The following is a 13,256-nucleotide window of genomic DNA, read 5'->3' on the forward strand; positions in this document are numbered from 1 at the left end:
ATGTGGTACAATGAGCAAGTTAGTTCATTCCAAAAACTGTGGGGAAGTAGGATAATCTTATTTGATAGTGAGCAGTTGCGTGTGCAAAACCTGTACAAACAAGCAGAAACAGGAATTACTGTAGCAGGGCAGATCACCAGGAACAACACCCGGTGTGAATGTGGCCAGGGATGAACGCCTTCCTGATTACTTATTCACTGACAGCTCACCCCTTCTCTAAAGAGTCCAAAACTCACACTCTCACTGATGTCTTGGGGCGTTTTGTTCTGTAGGCTAAACACGCATCGTGTCAAAATGTATTTTCTTCTATCAATTTCAATTTAAATTCCACTGATTGTTCCCTTGTTCTTGTATAATGAATATGTACTGTTTGCCCCGCAGTACATAAAGACAAACTTTTTATAAGACTACTGTTTGCTTCACTTTCTTTTTAGGGTAAAACATACAAAAGCATTAAAAAGTAATCGCCTAAAGCAAAAAAGCAAAATTTAGACTCTTTATGGGTCAGGCAAAGGCAACTGTAGAACTGAGGGAAGCTATTTTCACACACCCGCTGTTTCAGTGCAGAATGTAATACCCAACATTTGGAAGACAACAGAATAGAAAGTGACTTGAGGAGAGGTGGAAGAGGAAAGAAAAACTATCCCGAACGTTTTTTGCATTTGTTTCTTTTACCCTTAGGCACCAAAACACCCCCAGACATTTTAAGCATATCCATGAGTCTAAAAATTCCTTTCATGTAAGTCACAAGTCCACTAATCTGTTCTGTTTCACTCATCTGTTCTCCTTGCAATTTGAGAAAGCCCCTGGACATATTAGCAATCCAGCACAGGGGACCACTCTTGGCTCAGAAGATCATTGTACTTAACTATTCCAGCCAAGGCAGTATCACTCTGCCTTCCGTTGTCACAGGTTAAGTACTTTATGGAATGAGTACACCAATTTTACACTGTGGAACATCGGCTAATCTTCCCCCCAAAACCAATTCAGAGCTACCATTATCTAACTCTATTAGAAATTCTCTATTTGCCTCTAAGAAGTGTTGAATCTGTGGACATTATATAAGAATTAAGACATTTGTAAGCAAGCCCAGGTAGATATTCATTCTGCTAAGGTCCTCAATCTGTCATCCTGGATCCACTCCAAGGCACGAAGTGGTAATATCTACACCTCAGGCATCTAGAATTAGGAACACCTCAATCATATTCTCCTAAGCCTCAAGAGGTGGAAAAAACTGCTATCAAATACACTTTAAGTGAATGCAGGTTGACAGAAATGCAAATTTTAGTGCATTTGTGTTTTGGTGACAAATTTACCTCTCAGCACTTTAGGAAACACAACTTCTCTATTCAGAATTCAACAGTGCTCCTAATTACTTGGTTTTGATGTTTAATATAATGGTACTTCTGAATTTCTGGGAATAAAAACTGCAGTTGTTCTGGTTTGTAATGAATACAGCCGGGATGACTGCTCACCTGAACGAAGTGTAACGGCACCTTCTACAATCATTTGGCAGCACCATGAGGCCAATGGTAAGCAAGCAAGGCATATGGGTAGCTGCAGCTTTATCTTCTTACTTCTCTGATGGTCCAAAGGGGCATAGGGAAGTCAAAACTAAAGAGACTTCCGTGGGTTGGGAGCTCTCATTCTCTGCCTCAAATATGCCATTACTGTCACATGCAGAGATGGCATGTGCCTATCTTTGCGTGAAGACCCAGCATTTTATATGTTATCTCCATATAACGAAATCAATTAATTTTAAGAAAGTAACCCAAGAGAGGAGGGATATATCCAGCTGCAGGTATTTTAGTTTGCTCCAACACTGCTCATTTAAATTTTTTCTTTATCTCTCCCTGAATTTCCATAATGTAAGCTAACTGAATTCTTCCCTCCTGGGGATGGGTTATCATGCTTTTTGTTTGTTTACAAAAACTCTACCAGATACATTAACTGTCAGAATCAGAAGAAAACCACTAACCGTGGAAAACACAGTGGTCCGAGATCGCAATCCATCATTGCAGTGCATCTACCAACTGCTGACAGACCCCACTTGTGCTGGATTGAACTGGGCTCTCTGGGTGAGACCGTGACCCTCACGTGCCACTTGACATTCGAGAGCTCCGCCTGGTTCACTAATGGATAGATCACATCAAGACATATGATTCCTTGCACCGAGTTGAGGAAGCAGATGGAAAGAGAAGATTAATCCCTGCCGACTGACGTTAGAGGGAAGATGTAAAAGATAACAGAAATTACTGGCTAGGTCTCTTATGAACTCTGGTTCACTGATGCATGAGATCAGCTTTCCCAGTAGGCTCCAGAAGGAATTGGATTTTTGTTTCTCCATGAGCACTTTATGCCTGTCTTCATCTTCTGTTAACATTCTTCTGAGATGAAACCTTGTAGCTGGTGGTGTTTGCCCTTAGCACAGGCTTATGACTGACTTCCACAGAACCATATGGCTGCGTTTAACATAAATCCAAGCCAGTACAGAAACTACATTATGCTGCAAATTTGTCTCAGTTTATTTTCTGTGCAGAATCACAATCAAAAAATTGTTTAGGAAGAGATAAAAGTGAATTTCCGCTTCCTCGGGGCCAATATTAATACTACCATAATCCTGGAAAAAGCTCCAAGATCACATCAGATCAAATGATGATCAAAGTTTGGGGGAAAGAAAGAAAGAAGAGAGTTATTATCCATATGCAAAACCAGAGGAAACATCTGTGGGAACTGGAGATAAGCCTCTTCTAACAGCTTATTCAAATGCTTCAGAAAAACACTTTACATATGGTAACGCTTGCTTGAATTTGGGTGGGTTTACACTGAGGACCCGCTTTCTTTACAAACTGAAGACTGAAAGCCAGGAAAGAAAGAAAGAAACCCAAAGTACTAGGGCTGCAAGTGCCGACCTTACTGCTCGTGTGTTCTTTCACATCTGGCCCTGGCAGGTCACTGCTCCACTGCTGGCTGTGCTGGAGAAAGACTGCAGAAGTCAGACATGGCAACCTGAGCTGCGGCTGCAAACAGCAGCGCAGACACAACAGCATCCCAACCCGCTGTGAAAGCCAGCAGGACACGGTGACTTCAAGGACTGGCACTGACAAAACCCCCAGACTTCCTCTCTTTAGGCGTGCAAGAGTAAACCTCTTCCTCTGCAACGCACCTACCTTCTTGGTGGTGTAAGAGAGAATATAGTGCTACAGCATGCAGAGAGCACCTGTAAACATCCTGTTGTTTGTTCCTCCCAAGTCAGACTCGGGCTGCCAGCTCTCTCCCCCAGAGGAGGAGGAGTAGTTCACTTCTGTGATATGTAAATGCGTATCTAGGATCAAAAGAGGCAGCATAATCAGCCGGCTCTCCCGAGCCTGCTCTGTGCTGCGCTGTGAAGAGGAGCAGGGGATGCCAACAGCGCTACACCACACCTTGCAGAACCGAGCAGGAGAGTCCGATGCAAAGAACCGCTCATGGTGCTGGGTGAGCAAGCAAAGAAACCTGCCGCAGCAGGGTTGTCCCATCACCTCCTTCCCAGAGGAGGGTGAAACTAGACCTGGGTATTGCTGAAAACATACCTAGTGGCTCTGTTCTCCTTACAGGCTGCTTCTGGGTCTCCCAGAGGACCAGCACTTACAGAGACTTCCAACTGGGCTACAGCGAGTGAGCTGGCTCTCGATATCGTTGGCGATACTCCCTTCTGAAGCAGCATGCAGTTGGAGTGAACCTGACAGCCCCTTAGTGCACCTTCTGATACTGACAGTGTTCATATCATTCCAGTTCTCCTGGAAAAGCATCCGAATTTTGCAGTGAGGACTGGAAATGCTCATGTGAGCAGTAAGAATTTTTATTACAACCCCTTATCTTGTTCTCTGCTCTTCTAGGATCATATCCCTACCAAGACAGAGAGAAAGCTGTCTCTGAGATGAGGTATTCTAATCTTGGCCAGTTCCTACCTTAAGTTAAGCTTTTGAGGGAGAAAATCAAAGAAGAAAGGTATGGCACAAGTACTCCTCCAATCTCCTTTACTATCCTTGCTGTCTTCATAAAGCTGAAAGAGAACAATTGCTCTAAATGTGTCTAAGGGCACATGGAGACAATTTCAAAAAGCAAATGTGGTTTAAGCGAGCTGCATTATTCACCCAAAGATTAATTCAGAAGTTGGAACAAAGGTTGAAATCTTGTCTGCAGCTGAAAGACCTGACTGAGCTACTGGACATTTTAAAAGAAGATAAATCCTGAGGGAAATTAAAGAAGTGAAGCATTATTCTGCCAGCGACTGATAGGATCTGACTCTTGCCTCAAGCTGCAAGCAGGCTGAAGTTTCCATCATAAGGGATCTGTGAACCTTAGGTCACTTATTGATGTCCATAGCCATGGTTCTCCTGCAAGTCAGAGTCCGTGATAACATGTGATGAACTCTGTGCTGGCACTACTACGCTACCGGCAGTCACCCAAACAGCCAGAATCACGTCCCCGCAGCGACAGCACTGTCATAACCTCGGAGTTACAGCCGCTACCACCAACTCGGCCACTGTGCTGGCACATGCGATGCAACCGTCACTCCTGTTTTCCAGCTGTCATTGTTCCGTGGGGAAAACTTGTATGCTGCACTCGCATGCTCTCTCATGTGCAACATGCCAAGATTTGTAAACCTGGGAGACCACCATTTGGGGATACAACAAGGCAGAGGACTACACCTTCTTTGTGCAACCAACGTTACCCGAGATGCTGGCGCTAGACCGTCATCCAGGTCTTTCCTCTGCCAAGAAGAAGTCTTTGCTCTTCTGTGAGAAGAGTTTGGTATTCTCTTCTCACCTGTCTGAGCGTGACAGAAAGAATCTCCAGCATCTCTTAAAATCCCTTTCTGGTTCAACTTGAGCTGTGCTTATTGGGATGGCAGGCTCGACTCCAGCCATGCAACCGTACAAAGAGGTAAATTTTGTGTGCTTAACTTTATGGTGTTGATGACATTTTTTTACAAAATTTTTTTTTTTTTTTTTAACTTGCCTTTTTTTTTTTTTTTGCAAGTTTGATAAAACTTCAGAGATTGCATTGAAAGGTTTCTTATCAGCACAGGCCATCACAGATGCAAAATCCTTGGTTTGACTATTTCTGACTTCTGCCACAGGTAGAACATATGCCAGCAGCCAAGGTTTCTCATCAACCTGAGTCGGTCCTACAGGTGATGAGGTGCATGCTGTTCAAAAGGATTCCATAGGGAATCAGAAACAATACAGGACAAGGAATAATTTTGGGTTTCACCCTAGATATTCAGTCTCCGGTCCTCTAGCATTTCATCTGTGTCCCATCTTGCCTAACCAACCACTCTCTTTCTCCTTCTGGACTACTCCATCTACCCACCTGCACACCCACACCTACCCCTTTTGTGCACATTTCCAGTTTCCTCCCCTCCACTCTGCACCCCTGGCTTCTTTGACTCTCAAATTTAGTTCACTATGCCCCGATAACAATCCAACCTCCTGAACTTTTTCCCAAGAAGTGACAAAATTCCCCAGTCAACCTCCTTGCAAAGAATACTTACTTAAATACAACAGAAAGCTTGCAAAAATTAAGAGGTCCTATAGAAATAGAAAACACTAGGAAGCTTTATCATAGGAAATATAACTGCAGTCATTTGCTGACAGGGAATCTTACTTTTTTTCCCAGATTTTGACATCTAGATAACTTGGGATTAGAAGTATCAGGTTAGGTATAATAAAAACGAACTTTTTACTTCAAACTAAGCTGATCTGTCCACATGTATACTAACATATGTTTACTTATTAGAGAAAAGAATAGTGGTACCAAGTAAAGCCAACAATAAATACCATTAAAATACTTCCAGATTTCCAGCTGCCTCATGATAATTAATGTACTGTGCACAAATCTCTCGAAGCTATAAACAACTATTCTGTGGGTCTAGGCCCATCAATCACTAGAATTTCTATGCAAAATGTCTATTTCTATTACCATTTTTAACACTAAAATTGTCAAATTCATTAGATTAATATTCTATCCGTAAGCCATACAGAGTAAGAAATAGTATATCATAATGTAACACATGCATGACATGAAAACAAAGAAACAAATATATAATGATTCTAGCTGTGACACAGTATGTTAGTGAGGTTGATAAGCTGAATCTTCACGCTGATAGCATGTTGTAGTCTCAAATCTATTATGCTTTGGAACTGATGGGTTATTATCTCTGGACAACTTTCCCACCAGGAGATGATCCCTGCTAGCATAATTTTAAAAATGAAGGGATTACAAACAAGATAAATTTCATTGTACTGTTACCTGAATTAGTATCAACTAAGGGGAATTCCATAGAACATAGCCCATTTGCCAAAATACTTGCATTTGGTGGTCCCATTACACATATAAAACATACACCAGGCATGGTCCTATTAACTCTACTTCAGCAATTATGCATCTGAATCAGTAGTGTATGGTAACTGGTCTACAGGGAACAATAATATTTGGTACTGTTATTTTTTAATACAATATGCTTACATTTTTACTTTAAAGAAAACATATCAGGGTCTTCTGGTAAAATATCTGCAGTATTTTGAGATTGCTGATAATGATTAACTAATTGAATTTAACATACCATTCCCTTCCTGCTGTTGATTTTAATTTGTGGCTAAGTGAAAGTGTAAGAGTTCTTGGAACACAAGGCAGATCAATGTACACTGTCAATCTATTTTACAGATTAATTATTTATTAATGGACAGATGCAAATCTTCTCATTTAATCAAACAGCACCTTCTCCCTTTTATAATGTTAAGAATTACAATTAGCACAACAGAATTTGGACCTAAACCTCTGATTTTTACCATAATATAAATAAAAAAGGTAGCTTTATGATTAGTAATTCTTTATTAAAATTTAGCATACTGCACTGGTTAACAGGCCGGAACTTATCAGAAATGGCACAGCCTTGTCAGGGTTTTTTTTCGGTGGATCAAAAACCAAATATACTGATTTGGCATAAGAATGCCAAAACACAGTTCAAATATAAGTCAAGATATTAATTACAAAGTTAAGTAGATATGGAACAGTTATATAATGTAAATTTTATTTAAATGAACCGAAATTTTGATTTATATGGAATTCTCAATTTCCAGTTATATATTTATCATCAGTTCCGATTTCAAACTATCTGGTAAAAAATATTAGAGATCAGATATACAATTCTTCTTAACTTCTTTGATTGGTCATTCCTTATGCTGTATTAATATGTCACAATATTTCTAAACCAAACATTTACTAAGTAGTAAATATATTACAAACTAAGAATCAGAGCTGGCAAATGTGTGAGCACACAAATAGTTTGCAACAGCTTGCAGAATCAGGCCATAGAGAACTAATACGACCTCAACTGCACTCTTATTTTCTTAGGTGAAAGCAAACAATATTTGGCAGTCAAAGTCTACCATTTTGTATTTACCATGAGTCATTACCACAAATTATTTCAAGTATAATTTTTTTAAAAATCAGAAATAAAGATGTGGAAGTCTGTCCCAGGTGTTTCTGACTATTGTAACCATTTTTTTAAACACATTTTATCTTCTGTGTCAACAGTTAGCATCATGCAAACACTTAGAGTCACATACCCATAACTGCTATCGTGATATGTTGGAGAAAACACATCCATCTCTATTAGGTTGTCATGACCATTTGCAAGGACTGCTTGATTTCCTAATTCTCTATACATAAAGATACAAAAAGATGAAATTAGAGTGGCAATTTCAAATTAAAGAATGGGATGATCCCACAAAAAGAATATACGAGTGCTGTTGCATAACCTCCTTTTTCCACAACTGCATTTTGGATGTGGGATTTATCCTCCTTCCATGCTGTCCTCTGAACCACATGCTGGACCGTAACTTGAGGACACGGTGTTACAAGGCCTCCACGAGGCAGGTGGTCACTGCCCTTTGGCGATCCCTTATTTATGTGCAAGTCCTTGAATAAAATTCCTGGCTGCTGCCTGTGGCAAGACAGGCTTAAGGACTGAGCAGTGCATAGTGGGGGAGGTTGTTTACTTGATGAGGCTGGACCAGGGATGAGGAAATAAAAGTGAACTGAGACTATTAAAAGACAGTGTCTTGCTGGCTATCTGGCACAGCCAGTCAGGCAACAAATCTGCAGCGGGCTGGCTACCAGAGTGAGCAGAAATCTCATGTTCTGCAAACAGCACTGCACAGCAGCAGGGAAGGGAAAGGAAGGACCACAGACTCTGGGTCTCAGCGAACAGTCAGAAAACGAAGGGAGAGAAACAGAGCTAGGCACTATGATTTTGTTTAGAACTGCGAATTTCTTTTGTCCTATCTGAAACACGAAAAGATTTTTTGGGGGAAAAAAAAAAATTGGGTCCAATCTTGCTTGCTTGAATGGCTGCACGTCTGATACTGGGCAAATACTGCTGAATGCTGGACTAGCAGTGCTTGCCTAAGAGACAGGGGAAGAAATGCACAGCGTGGCCAAATTCCAAGTATTCATGGTGACAGCAAGGGATTTTTGAGCAGGAAGAATGCCAGAGAGATCAAGCAAAAATCGCAAGTAAGACACTACTGACACCAAGCTTCAGGCCCAGCGTGTCAGAATTCACACACAGATGCTGGTGAGCACCCGACCGCATGGGAATGTCTAAAGAGAACAGAACTTTTTTTATACAACTTGAATCTCTGAAAGCAACACTGGTCGTCTGCCTAATGCGTGTATATACTGACCCCGTAATTACGGCACATCAACCTTGGACAATGCCTTCATGCTCTCAGGAGTCTGAGTAGAGTCCTGTTCCCCCGACCTGCCGAGCAGCGATGCGGCACGCCCACAGTGACACACGGGGTCTTCAGAAGAGCAGGACTCAAACTCCATCCCCAGTTTCTGCCTTCTGTACCTCCTCAGTGTGGGTAACACGTCTAACCGAGCCCATGTGTGAAACCCTGGAAGACTTACAGAATGGAACAATTTTGAACCTGATTAAACCAGGCACTGTTTTAGTGGGTGGAACGTGTAAAAGAGCAGACTTTAACCCCCAGAAACGCTGTGCTTTTGCAGACAATCCATCAGCCTCTACACAAATTGATTTAAGACTTCCCTGGAAACTACCAGCACCCTTTCCACACCTTAATCGATACTGAAGGTGCTAGCTTTATTGGCAATCCACCCCAATAAAGACATATGGGTATATTCATCACACTTCAGGAGTTTCTAAAATCTTCTCATTCTCAAGCTGGATCAAGCTTGCAGAAGGGTTCTGAAGTCACACATTCTAGGAATTACTTTGTCCGTGCCACTTCTGAGGTGTTCTGGCACTTAAATGTAGTCCCTCAAAATGCTGAAACATTTTCCAGCCATCGAGTATTTCTTCAACCAGCCTCCTATTCTTGGTAAAATTAGCATACAGTAATGTTCCTACCCACTCTAATTGTAATTTAGGTGTACGCCAAGACTAAGCGGTATCGGGATAGACTAGGAAAAACATGTTAAGTTTCTATAAAAAATTCACAGTCTACCAAATACAGCCATCTCTGAAAAAAATGGGTTATTTTACACAGCAAATCATGTAAGAAAAAGCAAAGCTCTTCTTTGATTCACTGACCTGTTAGCACAGATTCTGAATAAGGTTATATAATATCCTCAGAGATTTATTCCTTGACCGGAGTATGTAAATTTCCCCTTGCTGACAAATTTATCTTAGACATTCAATGCCTAAAATTAATGAAATATTGCCTGAGAAATGCACTAAGAGATGCTACCAGCTTATTTTTATCAACAAATTTGCAAAGTCTAACAGACTTTTCCTCTGCACATCTCTAACATACATAATTGATTGTGCATTAGAAAAATTCTGCACATTCAAATATTTAACAGAGAAAGCATTTAAAGAAATGATTTAGCAAGTATTTTTAAATATCAGCAATTTAGGTCCCACTAGAACGCAAAGCCATGAGAATGTAACTAATGATTCTGGTGCTCAAGAACTCATTACCAAAACGAGTAGGTGAATAAGAAGTTAAAGACCAATGATAATAACCCTCCCCCTACTAATATTTAATTATTTAATCATCATTTACAATATTCAGACACCTGCCATGTAGGCATGCATTTACCTGAGTGGGGCTACCCAACCAGTAATTCAAGGAACAAAATGGAAAGCTATTCACTGCAGTCCTGTTTTTTTCTTTCTTCAAAAGTTAATGTTGTTCTATGGTGCTGGCTTCTCCAGCAGACCTACTGCTTCTACAGCTGAATCTAATTGCAGCAGGCTGGGGAAGAATCAACACTAAAGATCATTAAATGCCCAATGAAAGGTCCTGCACCCTGCAGGAATCAAAGGAATTCTGCAGGAAATATTTTCTTATTGTCTTGCCTTTTTTTTTTTGAAATGTAGATTTGACTTTGCCCCAGTAGAGTGAAGACAATTTCTGCCACTGCTCAGTAACCTTGTTGTCATTTAAAGATGGCATCAAAGATGAAAGAAGCACTCACATAATCCAAGTTACAGTTTTAGGCTCTCATAAAATTTTAAGAAAAGAGCCTTTTTTTATTAAAAAAACCCCTTCAATTGGAATTTCTGCTGGACATCATTGATCTGCCACCTCACAGTTCATCCATTTAACCAGTAACAGCAACGCTTTGGACAAAAGTATTAACTCTACACAGAGCCAAATTGCAGAATATTCTATTAAATATACAACTGAATCCAATCTTAGGAAGAATGTATTTGATATTCACATCCATTACTACTGCAAAACGATAGGGAGTAAAACCTCCCTCAGGCTTTGCAAACAGATCCCTCTCACCTGCACGTACGTACACAAAACCAGCCTATTCACTATGCAGCTATTCATGACAGCAAGTTGTATGTCATTTTTATGCCACCCATCACCAATATGAGCCTACAGAGATAGAAAGACAGCTATGTATATATGCTGACATTGACATTCTGCACCTCTAAACGGCCGTCACCTAAGTCAGATTAAAAAAAAAGGCTGACTACGGACATAAGCTAAAATATTGCCAAAGATGAAATAAACTTTCTTTCAGGCTGAGAAAAGGATGAAGGAAGAGACCTATCACAAAGTTGTTAATAAAGCTGAAACTGAGCCTAAGAATCACACTCAGTAGGGAACCTTAACCAAAAAGGGAAAAATCAATGACAAATAAGATGGGTTCTTCACCTCCAGAGTTCCAACCAAGCGAGACTATTAGAGAAACTACTGTAGGGCTCTGTCAGATTTATGTGAAATTTCCACGTTTCAGCTCATTCACAAGCGTTCAGAAGTTGAACACTCAAATACCCTTAGCTTTTAATAAGGAACAGTTAAAAGACGAGAAGACTCTGCTCAGCAGAAAATATTTACTCCAGGTTGGAAGTGGTATTCAAGTCCTATGTCTTTTTCTTCCTAAACACAGTAAAAACATCTCTGGTACAAGAAGCAAATATTAAAGACCTTACCCATCTAGTGAAGATTAACCAGTGTCTGGAAAAGGTCAGACATCACATTCCCACTACAAACTTCATAGTTCTGTAAGAAAACTGTTTCTTAATGTACTAAATTATCTGAGTATGACAATGAAATCCCTTCAGTGGAATCCTATTCCACAGTGCCCATATCTCATAAGCTAGACAGGAGGGTCCAAGAAAACTAAGAAGAGGGATAGCCAATCCCAAGTGCCTGACAGTTGCCTGAAACCTATATGGGGAAAAAACTACCTAACAGAGTATCTTAAGGTCATGTACATTTTAAATTAGTCAAAGTCAGCTGGACTATCCTTACTTTGCTACAAAACATAATTTAAAGGGATTCAAAGAATGAACTGAAGGCATTCCATAAACATTTTCAAGAATTACTGTCAGCTTCAATATAGTTCTAAATGCTCAGTTTGATGACTAAATTGGAATATTATGGCTTTCATTAATAAAAAATTAGTGCTGATTGAGTGTTACATGAGTATTAATTAATCACTGTAGGTAAATTCAGCTCTGTGCCAGGAAGACCTATAAAATTTTTTATAGATCATTCTGCATCATACATCATTCTGCATCTAAAGAAGCTAGTGTCACCCTTCGTATTAGCTGCTTCTTTCCTAGAGCCAGTTATCAATTTTACAGGACAAAAATGAACGAGGACACATTTATCATTATACCAGAACCAAGCGAATTCTTCTGTCTCCCCAAATCCTAGACAAGTTTAACAAACACCTAGCCTCACGTGGGTATTTCTTTAACGAGACCGAGTGGAAAAGCTGAATAGTAATGCTGAGAGTTCCTTGACATTCGATCTGTACGGCAGTGCATACTCAACACATAACACAGCTGGCAAACCAGGCAAGGAATTTCTTCACACATCCCAGACTCAGAGATTATGAACAGGAAGGAAAACGCTTGTCTGGCAAAAATAACATACTCTCTGTGTCCAATGGGCACTGTAAGGGAAAAGAGGGGCATTGTGGATTTTAGAGACAGGATAGATTTTTTTAGTACGGAAACGTCTTCAGTTTTATTTGCGGAATGAGGGGAAGTATTAGCTGCTGGTCATCTTTCACCAAGTGAAACGCTTTCTTTAGAAGTGCCACAGTCTGTAGTAGTACCTAGGTAATTACCTGCTTTCCAGTGGCGCATTACTGCCAAGGACCCAGCTGTCCTGCAGCTGGACTGACTCAGGTGTGGTTTGCAGCTCGGCGGGCAAAGCAGCCGGCGGGGCCGGACTCTGATTCCTCCTATTTGTCAGTGAGTTTCTGTTAAGTGAGGTGATGGATGGGTGATGCTGTGCTGAATGTTGCTTGTGAGAAGGTGGCAAAGGCTGCAGGGTCGACTGGCCTTGGTTATTTGGAGGTTGTTCTAAGAAGAAAGAAAATTAAAGTTCGTTATACACCATCTTAGCATTTGCTACAACCAAAGCAGAATGAGAAATTCAATATAATCCTATCATCTAATAGATTTGCATATTATTCTATTAGCAGACATTCAGTGACATTCTCTAAGAGCAAGTTTACCCTTGATACACAAAGTTCTAATTAATATACAACAGATGGTAAAATTGCTTTTGGTTTTAATTTGTTTCCTTTTTTTTTTTTTAATCTGGTTTTATTAACACCTACAGAAAATAGCATCTGACAGATCCCCTAATGTGCCTTTAGATTTCAGCTTTTTTTAACAAACCAGCCCTGAAATTAAATGGGTAATTTCAGTAGAACACAAAGGTTTTCGAAATGCATATAATCCCTGTAATTATTTAATG

General features: G+C 40.3%; 1 protein-coding gene across 1 annotated transcript in view; it reads right to left on the reverse strand.

Annotated features, from left to right (window-relative positions):
* The window catches only part of LOC104508855 (teneurin-3-like), a gene marked incomplete at its 5' end in the record, with an annotated part of 55,757 nt that extends 42,901 nt beyond the window's left edge, over window positions 1–12,856 (reverse strand). The window contains one exon of the mRNA XM_010150604.1: window positions 12,619–12,856. Coding sequence (XP_010148906.1) covers window positions 12,619–12,856 — 238 coding nt within the window. The remainder of the gene's footprint in view (window positions 1–12,618) is intronic.
* Window positions 12,857–13,256: the final 400 nt, after the last annotated feature.

The sequence above is a fragment of the Eurypyga helias genome, unplaced genomic scaffold (assembly GCF_000690775.1).
Source record: "Eurypyga helias isolate BGI_N326 unplaced genomic scaffold, ASM69077v1 scaffold16914, whole genome shotgun sequence".
NCBI lineage: Eukaryota > Metazoa > Chordata > Aves > Eurypygiformes > Eurypygidae > Eurypyga > Eurypyga helias.